The sequence below is a fragment of the Polyodon spathula genome, chromosome 4 (genome assembly GCF_017654505.1).
Source record: "Polyodon spathula isolate WHYD16114869_AA chromosome 4, ASM1765450v1, whole genome shotgun sequence".
Lineage (NCBI taxonomy): Eukaryota > Metazoa > Chordata > Actinopteri > Acipenseriformes > Polyodontidae > Polyodon > Polyodon spathula.
The window spans coordinates 72029862-72046903 of NC_054537.1; the positions used below are offsets into that span (position 1 = coordinate 72029862).

At 37.7% G+C, this 17042-nt stretch overlaps 1 protein-coding gene across 6 annotated transcripts; it reads left to right on the plus strand.

Annotated features, from left to right (window-relative positions):
- The first annotated feature begins 3325 nt into the window (after positions 1-3325).
- On the plus strand, positions 3326-10951 carry LOC121314816 (probable thiopurine S-methyltransferase). Of its 6 annotated transcripts, none has more exons than XM_041248503.1 (9): positions 3331-3487; positions 4194-4324; positions 4758-4850; positions 7181-7313; positions 7828-7880; positions 8608-8682; positions 9146-9231; positions 10160-10204; positions 10500-10951. In XM_041248503.1, exons 1-9 carry the CDS (start codon positions 3350-3352, stop codon positions 10613-10615), a joined length of 870 nt encoding a protein of 289 aa, XP_041104437.1. In that variant the 5' UTR covers positions 3331-3349; the 3' UTR covers positions 10616-10951. The 6 variants fall into 6 exon arrangements, with proteins under 6 accessions (XP_041104438.1, XP_041104437.1, XP_041104442.1 ...); XM_041248508.1 differs by having other exon boundaries at positions 3338-3487; positions 4235-4324; XM_041248505.1 differs by lacking the exon at positions 3331-3487 and adding an exon at positions 3494-3586 and having other exon boundaries at positions 4235-4324.
- The last annotated feature ends 6091 nt before the right edge of the window (positions 10952-17042 follow it).

The following is a 17042-nucleotide window of genomic DNA, read 5'->3' on the forward strand; positions in this document are numbered from 1 at the left end:
ACACAAATAATGAGCTGCGATCATGATAATGAGGGTCGCAATGAGCGCTGCCTGTGCATCTGGCTATTTAGCAGCCACACTTACAGCCCAGAGCTAGCCAACGCAAAAGATTCAGGCATCCGTAACAAGCATAACACTGTAAATAGCAATGTTTTCTTGTGTATATAAATGAATATGAAAAATACAGATCATGAGGAATATGATATTTTCATTCATGATACTGAAATAATTATAATAATAAAATATAGTTATTGTTTAATGCATTTAAAATCTTGTAGCCCATCTTCACTTTCCCGACTACCCGAAAATGTTGACCTTTCTGTCTTTTTTTGAGGTTGAGTTTGGGTAGGGAGCCAATATTTGCATATTCCAAATTATATAGTATAAAAACCGAAAGGTCTTTAACAGTAAAAGAGGAGAGTGTGTAGGTAGTATCTGGTCTTATTTGAAAGGTTTATTGCATTAGTTATTTACAGAATACTTTTAATTAAATAGTTTAGATTCATGAAACTCATGTATTCTGTCAGTAAAGAAGAAAACAGACACCTAAAACCATTTATAAAATGGTTTGGATAAATTAAATGTTGTGATTGGCTTAATAGTCACATGACGTGTAGTAAGAATTGTCTTATCACACAGCTATGACATGACAGACCAACTTACTTACCTGATCTATTAATATTATTACAACTTAATAGTAACACTTATCTAAACAGTGTTTCTGTAAGTAAAAATGTTGACATACAACTGAAACAGCATTTAAATCATCCAACAATCTGTTTTTTTTTTTTTTTAATCTGTCACTAAGAATTACAGAAAAAATGGCAAATGTATACTGTGGTATTTATTTAGTCAGAGAACAGAACAAAGAAAACTCTGAGGCAAGTAATAGCAGTAACACTCTATTCAAAACCATCTGAGAAATTACCACACGTGTCTCACTCAGCATATATATACACACACACTATTAAACTATCGCCTTGTAAAACTGACTAGTGAGTATGCAATGTTTAAATTAGACACAACAGATGCATCTCACCACTACTATCTGATTTCAGATATTTAAAACAAAATTAAAATCTCTCCTGCTCTCTGCTGACACAACCATTGGGCTTTTAAACAAGGACGGGAAAGACTGCGCAAACTGGCACAGAAGTCATTTTGTCCACATATTATCTAATGCTGGTTTACAACCCATGGAAATTATGCCTGTTACTGGCCATCGATGTGAAAACAGCCTCTGAAATTATTGGTCATCTCCTCCCTTAATGTCAAGTGCCAGTGCAGTGTTTGGCTGTTCTGTGATTTCTCCCTCAGATAATGGGAAATCAGTCTGCTTTCACAAATGCCATTTTATATCGAAAATGTTGCTATAAATAGGAATGTTCTATGTAATGTTTGTGGCAAAGTACTCTCTCTCTCTCTCTCTCTCTCTCTCTCTCATTTCCCCAGTTGAGTTGTAATTATTTTCAAAGAGAAATGTAGCAATCTTTTAAGTAAGAAATAACCCACTCCAGAGTGTGCTGTAAGACAATTCTTGTGGATTATCTCTTACTTCATCAATATAAAACTTGATTTATCAAGACATTAAAAACAGCCTCTTAATAACTGAATATGGCCCATTTGCACAAACAAAAAAAACATTGGCATGTATTTTCATACATTAAACTGTAGCACTTTAATATATTATTCTCTGATATTGGTGAACATTAAAAAATGGTTACTGACTTCTCAAGAGTTTTAAATAGGATTGGCAATTTGTTTTAATGAATAAATTACCAGTAGTGCATTTTTCAAATAAATTAATCAACTGCTATTTTTCCTAAATGTGTGTGATTTACAAAAGTGGTACTTTGTTGCTGTTTTCTGAACATCTAGAAAATCAGCAATGAAATGGTTTTACTCTATCAACACCAACGACTTGGTCTAAGGTATATGCGCGGTTATGATCTCCAGTCCATTCCCCCCCCCCCCCCCCCCCCCCCCCCCCCCCCCCCCCCATAATACTGTTATTCCAATAATGGTACAATGGTATGTTGTCTTTTAAATAAACGGTAAAGCTGTGGGTCCAATTCTTGGATGTACACTACTGTTCTTCAATATAATAAACAAATATTGGGCCCAAGAGTCAGGATTACTTTGACCTGGCAGTAATGCAATGTTTGACTACTGTGTTCTTGCACTAAATAGATAGAATATACTATTTTTAAAGCTGTGAAAGCACATTTTTTAACACCAGTCTCAACACCAGTATTTATCTTTTAGATAAAGGGAGGTGGCCAAAGTTACCTTGAAATGAAAAGTGACCTTTGGCCATCCATAAAGTAGTAGGTGTACATCAAAAAAAATATAAAATGTTCCATGCAGATGACACCTCCCTCAGGCTTCACTCCACTTCACGATAATGTGCTGAATAATAATTTTAGAATATTGGATGAATATCCAACTACAAGAGAACATGGTAATTTCAGCTAAAACAGATATGATGAGGAGTAACTGAGGACAATTAAAAAAAAAAACTGTAATTTGATAGGGAGTCATAGTGACATGTTATTTTATTATTCTTGCGGCATTAAAAATGGAAGAGACTTGGCTTAACTCAGTTTCAAGTCCAAAAAGTATTTGTTTTATCTGATCGGAGAAAACACTTTGAGGTTAAAGGTGTTAAGACTAAAGCCTCTTTTTTCTTGCCTCCAGTTTGCAGAACGTTCTCAAGTCTCATTTTTATTTTTATTTTTTTACTGTTGATGATTTTGTATTCTAAATGTTATTTTTCACTTTGACTCAGATTAAGCCAGTTGTTGCTATGTTAAATCTAAGTCAGGCACCAAAATACAACAAAACCTCGACATTCGTTTTAGTTTATAGATAGCTTGTTTCATAGGTTATAATACAGTGTAGGTGTTGTAATTAAACTTTGTAAGGATATTCATTTGGACAAGCTTGGGTGTATAGAGGTTGTCTGTTCACGTTGCAGAGTTTTAAAGCAAATTTTAAGAATCCTAATAAAAGAATACATGATTAAAATAACATACCATGTGCTACACAAACCTAATTTCAATTGGGAAGATGTTTCCATTGTATGAGACCACAATAGAGGATATCATTCAGCGTCAGGAATCCTATACTGGAAAATCTTACCTACTATTAGTGCATGATTTTAAACTCATGTCCATTAGGTGGCAGTAGGAAAACAGTATTATGAACTTGCACATTCATGTTTTAAAGCTTCACGGTAAACATTAATGATATTATTAACACATTCTAAAGTATTCTGAAACTTATTTGTTCGAAGTTGAACTTCTATGGCATCGATTCACAACAAAACGTTTGAACTGACTCTGAATTCATGTGCATTGTGTACAGCACTTTAATTACTCGCTGCGCACCAGAACAACGTTTCTGCGCATGTTTATGGAAACACTTCCATATGAAGGTTGAAAGGTTGTTTTTATCTTGTTTTGGTTGGAGAGAACTGAAAATGGAGGTATGTGTGTAATACGAAAACTATTTCTCTTTCAATAGCATTATGTTTTCTATAAACATGTCATCTGATGGTTAAACTAAAAGGAAGAGAAAACGAAATGTAAGTTTCCTGTATGATGATATACCGTATGTAAACATGTGGTATTTTGTGTTATTGGCAGATAGCTGTAGAATGCCTAATGGTATGTAATGACTGTCATGTGACATTTAGAAATATCCGTAGACCGCGGGAGGGATTGCTTAAAAATTTAGTTTTTATTAATGAAATGCCATTTAATAAACTATGAATATTTTCAATAACTGAAAGTTTGCATAAAATCTATTGCTTTTGCTTGGCTACAGTGGAGATGCATTGCTAGTCTTACATTTTGTAGGGCACCAACAACAATAATTCCCGAGTTTCTGTGTAAGATTAAGCAGCATGAAGAATGCTGAAATTCAGATCGACTTTTTTGTTTATATGTTGATAAAAGCAGTATTGAAAGCCAGTGTTGGAACTTGCTGTCATTTTTCTAGTACACCAAACTACTGAAAACATCAAATTCTTACTGGTATCAATAAAACATATTATAATAATTAGGCTTTAATTTACCAGACAGAATAAAAGAAACATGTTGGAAGGTTTGTAAGTGCTATCAAATAAATTGATCAATACATACGTAAATAAACATAAGTAGGGATAACTCTCTGATGGATTCAATTTGAAGAGAAACTTGACAATGACGGACAGTAAATCACATGACCTCAGAGCCCAAGAAAACAGAGTGATGGCAGTTGATGAATGGCTGGATCGATGGAAAGAGGGCAAGACTGGATTCCATCAAGACCAAGTACATAAGTAAGCAAAACTCAATGCATAGTAGCAACATACAGCGCAGGAAACAATGCGGAAACAATTATTATAATAAATGAGTTATTTTTTAATACATTTAAAAGCTTTCTTGACTACCTCGAAACGTCAACCATTTTTTGAGGTTGAGTTTAGGTTTGCAGCCACAAAAGATATTTAACAGTAAAAGGGGAGACACCAGTGACAGTATGTTCAGCGCTAATAAGGGGTAAGAAATGTAACTTTGGTTTGCACTCCTTTTATATAAAATGTGTAAGGCTTTCAGTAATCTGAAAAAAAAAAAAAATGGACTATGCAGCATTTTTAAAATGCGTTATATTATTTTGATAAGTCATTCACATGTACTTGTTTGTGGTGCTGGGAATCAGAGTATTGTTTGCCAGTTACCTTACTCAGTTTTTGCTCCATTTTTTCCCTTTAGGCTGTTGAAGAAACATCTTGATACAGTTCTTGATGGAAGGAAGGAAATCCGTTGGTTTTTCCCACTGTGTGGAAAAGCTGTTGATATGAAATGGTACTTACTTCCAGGTGTATAGCTTGGAATAACGGTGAAAGGGACTGACAATATGCATCGCTAATGTCATAGCATGGGGACCAAAGTGACCCAAGTCGTGCTTATTTATTTATTTATTTATTAAAATTAATTAATTTCCAAATTGCATTTTCCCTTTGTTTCATGATGTACTCTGTGTGTGTGTATATATTATATATATATATATATATATATATATATATATAATTAGATGTAGTATTAGTATTCCCCAGGTAGGTCTTCTTTTATGGTCAGTAGATGTCCTGTTGGGACAAGAGTGCAAAAACAGAACTGCTACTATTGCTGCTGCAGAATTACAGATGCTGTTCTATCCTCCAAAATTGTAAAAACCTGTAGAAGTGATGGATTCCATTCAGCAAAACAAATTCCGCTTTTGCCTTCAGTGGCAGGGCGAAAGTCCTAAAATGTAAATAGCGTGTGTGTGGGAATGTAAGGTTGGCAGGGATGGGGTTAAATCTGTCACTGCCAACAATCACATGCATTGTCATTCTCCAGTTAGGTAATTGAGTGCTAACGGGGGGGGGGGGGGGGGGGGGGGGGGGGCCCATAAAATGGGGTGAAATCCTTTGTCTAAAAAGAGGGAGTTAGGTGAGTGTAACTGTGAAACTGCATTTTGTTTGTGTCTGACAGCAGTGTTTGAGTGTGTTTGTGTATTTTGTTTTAACCTTTTGTTTTGGCCTTCATGCTGTGTTTATTTTGTTCCTGTTCTTGTGTTTGTTAAATACATTTGTGCAGCAGCACTTCACTGCAGCTTGTGTCTCTGAGTCTCAAATTTGTGAAAGTAACATCAAGGGCCTCAGCGCTATCCTGTCACATGTGGTGCCAGAGTGAGAGCCCCCTAGAGACTCAGAGCAGCACTGCAGTTGAAAAAAAAAAAGAAAATGGAAGACTGGCATGACCAGCAGTGGCAGTTGGAGAAAGAAGGGGCTCCGTGGTAAGGAGCTTTTGGGGAGTTTGGGCAACAAGACGTGTGCTCCTACAAGGACCTGCAATTTATGGCTGCAAACCACAGAGACGAGGTGGAGTCCGAGGAATGGCTCCACTGGAAGGTCTAACACCAACCGCCCGCCCAACAGCGTGAGACGGGCCCCTCTGTCTTCAAAGCCCCATAGGATTAGACGCTCTTCTTGGCTGCCTAGAGGGCAAAGGTTGGTGCCTTGCGTGCGGGGAGTTTGGGCACAAGGTGGTAGGCTGCCTGCTTTTGCCTGCCCGAAGGCAGGAGAAATCGGAACTGCTTTCCCCAAAACAAAAGTAGAGGAGGAGCAGCCATTGTCAGAGGCGAGCAAAGGAGCCGGTGCCATCTCCAGTGCTAGAGAGAGAGGTGCTGCCTGCCCGAGTGCCAGAGAGGGAGGGGTTGGCTGCCCCAGTTCAAGAGAGGGAGGAGCCACTGCCCTCTGCAGAGCCGAAAGGGGAGGAGCTTCCATCAGCTCCAGTCAGCAGTGCAACCGGTGGGCCAACCTCAACAGCCGTTACACCTGCTGCTCAGGGGAGCACGGCGAAATCCAACTGCACATCCGGAGGGATCACCGTCTACTCATCTGCGTCAAGAGTGCCCCACAATGCTGGCAACGTAGTCACTGCCGGACTGCCCTGTGCCACTGCCAGCGTCGCCACTGCTGGAGTTCCCTGCGCTGCTACCTGCATCACCACTGCTGGAGTTCCCTGCGCTGCTGCCTGCATCGCCACTGCTGGAGTTCCCTGCGCTGCTGCCTGCATCGCCACTGCTGGAGTTCCCTGCGCTGCTGCCTGCATCAGCGCTGCAGGAGTTCCCTGCGCTGCTGCCTGCATCACCGCTGCTGGAGTTCCCTGCGCTGCTGCCTGCATCAGCGCTGCAGGAGTTCCCTGCGCTGCTGCCTGCATCAGCGCTGCAGGAGTTCCCTGCGCTGCTGCCTGCATCAGCGCTGCAGGAGTTCCCTGCGCTGCTGCCTGCATCGCCACTGCTGGAGTTCCCTGCGCTGCTACCTGCATCACCACTGCTGGAGTTCCCTACGCCGCTGCCTGCATCGCCACTGCTGGAGTTCCCTGCGCCGCTGCCTGCATCGCCACTGCTGGAGTTCCCTGCGCTGCTGCCTGCATTGCCACTGCTAGAGTGCCGAGTGTCGCCACTGCTGGTCACAAGAGGCTTTAAACGGGCACCCCTGACAGAAGACCCAGGACCACCATGGAGGAAGGCGAGGGGACCACCTCCACCACAACCCTGACCGGCTTGTCCGCCAGTTATATACAGTCTAGACCAGTTTTATGCATATCAAATCTAATTTACTTCTCTTCTTTTTAAATTTATTTCTAAGGTTAGCAGACATGGGTCACACTATAGTGGGTGTAGATGTGAGTGAGATTGCAATTAAAGAGTTCTTCACTGACCAAAACCTTCCCTACACTGAGGAGCCAGTGCCTGCAATAGCAGGAGCCAAGGCCTTTAAGGTACTGTATAATAATCCATACTCAAACACTTTTGTTTTTTAACATTTGAAATTGAAAAAGTCAGTTGTTGACATATTTGTCTACCACTAAGTTAATTTTTTGGTGTTTAAAATATGGTACAGTTTGATTGTGTATTGTTGTTTCTGCTTAGATTAGTATTTTCCATGCTTACTAAAAATGCTTCTAGAAAACGTCTCGTTCTCAGAAGCAAACTGTGCAGATATTTAATTTATGGACTTGGAAGTTCTGTTTTATTTGTTTTACAATTAGAGTGTTATCCTTTCAGAAAATATTTTGCGATATTTATAATGTAAAAATCTTTAACAATCTGGCCAAGCCTGTCCTCTGCAACATGTTTCTGCTTTGTGGGAGGGTTAACTAAATCATGTCACATCAAATTTACTGCGTACAGTAGCAGGGATTTTGACTGGGTCATTTGCATCTTGTCTTATTTCAAGAGGGTCTCCACTTCAGCAAACGAAAACACTATTTATATTACTTTTTGTTTTTTCAGAGTTCTGATGGAAAAATATCCTTGTACAAGTGCAATTTGTATGACTTCTGTAGGTACGAACTGCAATTTTTCATTAAAAAAATTCTTACATCTCATTATCAGATCAACAGTCTCAAACAATCCCTTTTTAGAAAACAAAATTAGCTCTGGGTCAACAGTAGTCAAAGAAGCAGTGTCCGATTTTAAGTTCATTTTCGGGACATTTAAAAATAAAACCTTTACTTTATGTCAGGCACTGGTGGGAGACTTTTTTCTTTAACACAGAAAGCTAAAATAACATGGGAAAGCAAAAAAACAACAAGGCGACTTTTGAGACATTTGATATGCTAACGTAGGGCAAGAAAATGGGTTTTAATTTCTTGGTTACCTCTCCTTAACATATGAATATTTAAATATATTTTGATACATTTATTAAAGTTTAATTTGACATGAGTGAAATTGAAGCTACGAACCCCATATAGGAGTTATAAAAAATATACTTACAGTTTTGTCATATTTACTTAATACATGGCAACAGACACAGGCACATTTAAATTTGCTAATCTAATGTGGGCCTAACAGAACTTCATGAATTTTCATTGGCAATGACAATGGCAAGAACTGAAGGTTTGCCTACTTATTAGCTACAGTATGTTGTAGGTACTGAACAGTAATAAGACTGTCAGATGTGTAATAACCAGGCTTAACAAATATTTCCAAAGCTATAGTTTTCCTTTTAAACTCCCATGCAGAAAAATAGTATGCATTTCATTAACTGCATACTATCTTCTTTATTTGTAGCTCAATTGCTGGCAAATTTGATGGCATCTGGGACAGAGGTTCCTTAGTAGCAATTAACCCTTCTGATAGGCAACGGTGAGTCAAAAAAGGTATTCCTCTACATTGTAAACAGAGATAGGTGCATTACAGTTACACCTCTAATGTAAATGCATTCTCACAATTAACTCCCACGCCAAAAAGTAACTACATTAATTACACTAAGTATGTGTTGTTTAAAATTATATTTATATGTATATCCAGGCAGATTGTGGTGCCAATGTAACCTATTCATTTACTAATAGTAGTCTTGGTTGGATTTCAGCTCATTAGTGAATATATGAGTTAATTGCAGGAAGTAGTACATTTTTCCATTAATGTTCATGCGTAGCACATAATATAAGGAAAGGTTCAATAGGTTAGACTCAATGAGAATTAGCAAGCTCGAGATAAAAGCGAATCAATTCATTTTTACAAAAAAAAACCTACAATAGAAATAATTGTTTTGAACCAAGAGTTGTTATGGTTAATTAAAGCTAATTTAGCTTTTTTTCCATGTAAGCTATGCCACATTGATCGTCTCTTTGATGACCAAAGACTGTCGCTACCTTTTGGACACCTTGCTGTACAACCCAAGTTTATATAAGGGTAAGTCAAATCTGCATTTCGTCCTGCTAAATATGAGAGAAGAGAAGATACATTTGTTCATTGGCTCTTGAGCACAGGCTTTTAGAGTCTGTGCTAGATATTTTTATATATTTCAGTTTATGTTTGTATTTGTTTGAAGATTCAACACCTTAGAGGAGTAGCACCCTCTGTGAGAGATAATCACTCCAGCAGAGAGCTGGTGGTCTCTGGTAACTGCAAAAATAAATATAAAGAGAGAGAGAGAGAGAGAGAGAGAGAGGGAGAGGATCTCATAACTGCTTGTTATATGTATCATCATACTTTAGATGGTTGTAGTTAAAATAAAGTTGAGGGGTCATGTATTTATACCAGAATTTACTTCTTTTTTATAACAGTCGAACATTAATACTTTATTTCCCCCCTAAAAATGGATTTCTGTAAGGTTACTGCAAGAGATGGTGTGGTATTGAATGTCGTTATTGCAGAAATCTGTTTTCTGGTTTAAAATTAAGAACTAATATCACATCCAGGAATCAGAACTATTATAGATCAATGTGTGTGATTTGTAAAAGTCTGAATAAAGAGCTGTCTTTAAGGAGTGCTAACCAATGATTTAGAAATCATTTTCTTAGTTTTTATCAGTATAATAACATTATTTCTAGCCTCCATTCCTTTGGGCCACATTTTATCTACAGCATCTTTAAAATATCTGCATATTTCAAGATAAAGTAGAAAATGTATGAAAAAAGCTCTATTAATATTGGCTGTGCGAAATGGATTCATCACATCAAGTATTTCTCTTGTGTTGTGTTAATTGCAGTAAATATGTAGATAGATACATTTTAAATAGGTTGTTTTGTTCTTTTATCAATACAAATGTATTTAACTTTATAATGAAATCTATTTTCTGCTATGAAGATAATAGAGCACACTTGCTGTATCTGCACAGGTCCTCCGTTTTATGTACCAGATGATGCAGTTGCAAATTTATTTGGTAAGTCTCAACTTTTTGTGGTATTTTGGAAGTCTAAGACAGGACTCACTGGGCACTGAAGAGCGATGAGGTGAAATATCCCTAGGTGATTTTCCTCCCTAATTGCCAATGACATGCACAGTGTGTCATAGTGTGTCATACTTTAGAGTTTCACATCTGGAGAACCCCTTAACTAGCTGTGATATTCCTTAGCACAAGTAATTAAAAGTATCACTAACTGTATTATTTTTGTTATAAATATGGATGTACATGGAATAACTGTGGAGTATTTAACATGTGTTTATTTTTATTTTAGGTCAAATGTGCAACATTCAGATGTTGGAGTCTGTTGATGCACTAACAGAAAGACAGAAGGCCTGGGGAATAGATTATTTCACTGAGAAAGTACATCTTCTGACCCTGACTTCATGATCAAATTGGATTTTGATGCTTTTGTGGCCCAAAAAATTGTTGCATATTATGTATTTTTCCCAAATGTAGTTGTTTTGAGAGAGAGAGAGAGAGAAATTATTAAAAAGGAAGAAATAAAAACTAACCAAAGGATCAGAGTTGTTAATATGTTCCAGTAATATGTGTGATCTGACCAGTGTCTTTTCTTACAACTTTTTTTCCCAGTGAGGCTAACATTAAAGAGTAAGTAGTGGAATTCAAAAAAATAGTGTTCTACATCCCCAACTGTTGCTAAAACTGTTTAAATAATGTACCTGTAATTTTTATTTTCATTGTTAACATCCTGATAATGTTTTACACTGATAACTTTAAAGTCTGTTTCAAAACTCTTTTCAAAATGGCCACTCTAGTGCACTGGGGTTTGAGATCTGTTCTCTAAATCAGCGTTTCTCAAACTGGGGGGTCCCGACCTAAAGGAAGTAATATGAAGCCAGACCTCCCGTCGTGTTTACTAAGTGTCCAGAAGCTTGTTTGTTTGTGTATATAGTTGTGTATAAAGTGCTAGCGCCAGTAAAAAAAAAAAAAAAAAAAAAAAAAAAAAGCTTTTTAAAATGTTCAGGTTTTTTTTTTTCGTGTTTCACACTGTTTCTCAATATGCCACAGTCCTTGGACAATGTTATGATTATTGCCACAGTATTACTTCCAGCTCCCAGAGCCACATCCTGTTGTCTGCGAAAGGTAAGACAAATTTTTTCAGACAGCAACACACAAACCTGTCAACTCACCCTTATTTGCCAGGACTCTGCTTTTTTTTTTTTTTTTTTTTTTTTTTTTTTTTTTTTTTTTTAAAACACCTCCCGGGACAGATTTTCTCCAGTATTTTGCTCAAAACTCTATAGTTACTAAACTCTCTATAGTTAAACACCTTTATGTCATGGGTATTGCAGTACCCTACGGTCTGGGGTTACTGCAATCTCCATCTGTACTTAGCAGGGTTTAGGATCCAGGAGAGCCCTGTGGCAGGCATGCATTCACAGTGCACGAGGCAAGCATTAAAGCAAAACGGTCGCACTGTTAAAATATTGGCAACACATTGTAACAACAGGTAAATGGTAGGTAAAAAAAAAAAAAAAAAAAAAGCATTAAGTAATAGGGGCATAATGACTTAACTAAAATCATTGAATGTATGCCCCAATAATTATTTAAGTACAATTGCTTGTCAGCAAAATAAGCCGACAGTCTTCACAAACTGATTGTGCATTATTGTACCATATCTGTATCCGATTTATGGAAAAATAATATATGTAAAGGACAAGCCCTAATTAAATCCCAATCCATTTTGACAATACTTTTTTTTTTTTTTTTTTTTTTTTTTTTAAACTGCCCTTTTTCTACCTTCCAAGTACCTTCCTAGTACCGCTGGAAGGCATGTGGAGTTTTATTGGCCAGACTGACATGTGTTTGAAATGCTGGCTGAGTTATGTTGTAGCCAAACCATATATTACATAGAAATTAATTGGTGGTTATTTTATAATTACTGCAATACATCGAGGATTGTCCAGAAATCTTACTCTGTGTCTACATTACCAGAAATGACAAAGGACAATTAATCTGAAATAAATCCCCTGCAGACAAGCGGGAGATGGGATTTTGTACAGTATTTTCTGGTTTTCTTAATGTTGACAGGTTTACAGTAGAATATTTGAAGGTACAGTAGATGACAATAAGGGGACTGACAGGGATATTTTTCTTAAATTAGCTTAACCAGTTCAAAAAACTACTAAACTACCAATTGACCACGAGTGCTGGTGATTGTTGAAATTGCCAACATGGTAATAGAGCTGTCAAGTGTACTGATATGGTATCATGGTAATATTGGGAAAAATTACCGTAATATCATTTTTATCCACCACTGGGGATGCATATTGTGGCGTAACACTTCTAAGTTTACATATATCTAGAGAACCGCTTCTCCAATTGTCATGAAACTTGCTAATGCCCTTCTTGAGTAAGCTATGTAACGCATATTAATCTTGAGGAATATGGAGGCAGTTTATTTGTCCATTCAACTGTCTTTCTGTAGGTAACTTTAATTTTGCATATATCTAGGGAATCACTTTTCAAATTGTGACAATATTTTCTAAGGACTTTCTTTAGCACAAATTATTGAATGCATGGTCTTGGGTATGTTAAGTTTGGTTTCCAAGGTGAAATGTAAATGCACAAAAATAAGCTTGAATACCATGTTTTTGACAGAAGTGAACTGTATCTTACTACATACTGAAACCTTAGCAATATCAGTACTTCCTACCTCCATTATCATGTTTCTATGGCTGCCCCAGTTGTGTAACCTGTTGGGTGGAGATTCAGGGTTTATCCAGTAGAGGTGGGTTGTCAGGAATGTGTTGTGCACTCCACAACACAGATTTTCATTGATATTGGATTCAGTGGACAGGAATTGCAATGTATAGTGAAGACTATGTGAGTAGGCAGAGAGACACAGGAGTTGGCTCTTGGTTGAGGAGGAAAGGCCCACTGCGGGACCTCAAAAGAGATGTGATGGATGAAATTAAGTAAATTAAAAGGAATAGATGGCTAAGGCAAGTGATGCAGCAAGTTAACATTAATAAAAAGGGATGGATGGCTAAGGTAAGTAAAGTTGGCTGGATTAGGTTGGGTGAAGGTTGTCAAGCCTTCCTGAGGTGTCGTCGTCTAGTCGATGAAACACAGAAAACAGGAGGTGCCCACCTGTTCACCCCTGTGAAGTGCCCCAACCAGCCCATTCCAGACGGTTGCCATGCTGAGGTGCTACGGGACACGCACTTTGGTTGATCCCTTGAGCTAACATCATCGCTGTCATGTATGCTAATGCACCAGGGAGGCCGCAAATAGGCTGATCCCTGGAGCCAGCATTACACTTCCGCCATTAACACCAGGCCCATAGGAAATCCACGTTACCTGGCGGAGTGAGCACTGAAGGCTCATATATTACAGCAAAGCTAAGTCTTGGTTGGTCCCCACCACTACGATCTCATTTTATCTTGGCAAAAGCCAATGCAATATTTGCATGAAGTAAATAACAGCTACTCTCACCTAATGAAAATAAACTGTCTCAGACTTCTGAAAATACTAATTAGGTTACTTTAGTCACTTAATTTACAAATAGGATTGAAACAATGATGCAATGAAAAGACACACTTTTTTAAACTTGGAAACAGGTGAATTGAATTTTTTCAGCGACAATGCTACAGTTTCACTTCCTGTCTTAACACGCACAATTCCTTATGTGCAGCACAGAAGGTGATTGTCAAGCTCAGGTTTTACTGGATCTGTAACACATTGTGCAGTACAAAAACTGGCTTAATCAGATTCATAGTGAAAATAAATAGATCCACAGCAAAACAACAAGGGTTATCTGAGAATGTTGTTATGACATAATAATCATACTATGTACTGTAAGCCTCGGTTATCGTTCCTTTAAAATTATTTTGTAAACCCAATGCAGAAAACTCCCACGTGACTCACAGCTATGCAGAACAACACCACTTGATGATTTACGTTCAAAGATGGAAATAAAGATGCGAATTGAGTGTTTCTTTCAATCGACTACAACACGACCAAAAATAGTTCTTACATACTGCAAGGCATTTGCTGTCTTATAAATTCAGCGCTGAAAACTGATCCTGTAAAATGTTAGTGTAACTAAAACCCTCATTTAGAAAGTGAGGCAATCCACTTTTGTAATATTTTTATCGTGGAATTTGCAGTTTAGAGATGTATCCAGGATATTAATCTATTCATAGCTCTGAACGCATATTTTATTGAAGCGGAATTACCGAAGAGGAATACATTTCAAAAAGGTTAGGTTAGAGTGGGCTTAGACATGTACTGTGTATAACCCCTTACTGCTATAAGTAGTAACAGAAACCGTCCCTATTTGTCCCCTAATTTCGGAAACCGGTTTTAGGAGAGGTGGAAGCCCGTATCCCATATTGCCTTTGGAGAAAGTAAATTAGTAAAAAAATGAAAGAATTATATGCGAATGTAAAATTGAACACGATTATGGGACTAACCTAACATTTCTGTCAACATAAACTTGATCTTCCTATATTAAATATATATGTTAAATGAATATTGAACTCTGTTCTATAATGCTTCATAGTCATAATTTCCTCTCGGGTGTATTCTGCAAGTCAGGAAGCCGTAAATTGTAAGCTTTTCAAACAATAGAAAGACATTTTGCGTATTCCCATGATAAGGTACAAATGGCATCTGTTTTTATCACTTAAGTTTCAATTAACGAAAATATAGCAAATAATTTAGAGATGCTGAAGGAAAGAGTGCCTAATGAAATATTATCTAGCAGGTGACGGTACCCACCAATCATACATTTTTTTATTCAAGATACTAAACTTGGGATCTTGACTCATCCTCATATATATATATATATATATATATATATATATATATATATATATATATATATATATATATATATATATATATATACACACACACACACACACACACACACACACACACACACACACACACACACACACACACACACAAATACTGTGGGCGTTTAGGTGCACACAGAAGCAGACAATAGTTTCCAACACAAATTAATTTTATTTGGGTCCTCGAACCAGCAATTAAAGGCTCGCTGTAAACAGAAATAACAATCCTGTTCGCAAGACTTTGACAAAAGAAAATACACGACAGGATTCATTAAAAAAAGGAATAAAAGATGATGCAAACAAACTGGAAGGGAAGAAGCTTTTTAGCCTGGTTCTCTACCTGGCCGATAGCAGCACCAGAACGTCATGTAGGAAAAGTAAGTTTAAATACCGTAGTGCAAGGGGAGAAAACAAACAGAGGCCGTCCCCACCCTAACGGAAATCCAAGCCCGTAGCTGGTTGCATGATGCCGAAGGGCAGCCGACCTCCGCTCACAAGCTGCAGTCCTACAGGTGAATATCCACCGGCTCGGTACGGGGCAAGGAAGGTCGTTCCACCAGCACCGGCCAAGGGGGAGGTCATGCACATAAGCAGGACCCTCAGTTTGGGTTTTATATAATGCCTTAGGGTTTAATCTCAGTTATGGGAGGTTCTCAGGTCAGAAGACAGAGAGCGACTAGCTGCAGTGGTGCTCTTTTTAAAGGAGAGATGATTGTCCAGGAAATGGGCCATTACAGACTACAGGTGTGGACCAATTGAGCCTAACGAGTCCTAACGAGGTGACAATACTGAGTCCCCTACCTGACCACGCCTGCAGCCTGTTAACTTCACAAGGGGCATGACAGCAGGTTCCTGTGCAACTTGCTTGTCCCTCAACACAGTGGCTACATTGACCAATATATCAATAAAGACAGTTTTTCGGGTGTTCCTAGAATGGCAAGGCTACAGTGGCCCACATCACAGAAACCTTCAACACTGGACAGGACAATCAAACAATTCACAGTGGTTTACATGGTCCAACCCACTACTGAGGACACTTTATGGCCAGTCAGATTAGTAAACAGATAACAGTAAAATGTAAAATATAACACGATTGTGGCACATTTCACCTTTAGATAGCTGTCAAACTTTAAACGAATAAAGTCCAGCTATTCATACAGCATTGAAGATTTGCATTGACTAAAAATACATAAATAAATAAAATAAAAATAAAAAATAACATGATTAGAAAATCATGTTTATATTCCAGTTTGATTCCAGGTGTATTTGCTAACTTTACTATCTGCAGTCTTAATAATTATTTAAGCACTGCTGGTGTAATGGTGACTGTCAAAAATTTGAAACACACACTTGCTGGTTTCTTCTAGGATATTAAGCTGGTTCATAAAAACCCAGCCCAGGTTTCCGGCAATATATTGCTTGACGACTGTAGTCAACAATCAACTGATTAGAATGCTAATGTAAAACGATGTTACATTTGGTTTCCTGGTGTTCATACCAGACTACTGTATGTCAGGCATTATACAGTGAAGTATTGTCTTTTACATATTCAGTGGAAAGCAATGCAGATTGAAATAGACCATTCTCTGTCAGGTTGGAGTGAAAACCCGGACTGGATGTCTCTAATGTGGTGTGATTTGCTAAATCATGCTTTGTATTTATTCTCAGCACATTTAAATCAGGTTCTACCCACGAAACTGCTGAGGTTTTTTATTATTATTATTATTATTATTATTATTATTATTATTATTATTATTATTATTATTATTATTATTATTATTATTTAACACTCCTTCAAATATGTTTTTGTTTACCTGTTGAGCCGCTTTTTTCCCCATCAATGGCTCTGGCAGTCATAAACAAATGTAAATCCCGTTTCCTTGTGGAAGAGCCAGACTTAAAATTTCCCAAACGGGGTTAAAACATAAACTGTACTATTTCCTACATAATGGCTATGATACTGTTCACCAAATTTACAGTCCAAAAAC

Coding starts and splice junctions, on each gene's coding strand:
- LOC121314816 (XM_041248503.1), top strand. CDS start 3,350: ATGTGCATTGTGTACAGCACTTTAATTACTCGCTGCGCACCAGAACAA. Junction 4,325..4,757: donor CATCAAGACCAAGTACATAA/GTAAGCAAAACT, acceptor TTTTCCCTTTAG/GCTGTTGAAGAAACATCTTG. Junction 10,205..10,499: donor TGCAGTTGCAAATTTATTTG/GTAAGTCTCAAC, acceptor TTTTTATTTTAG/GTCAAATGTGCAACATTCAG.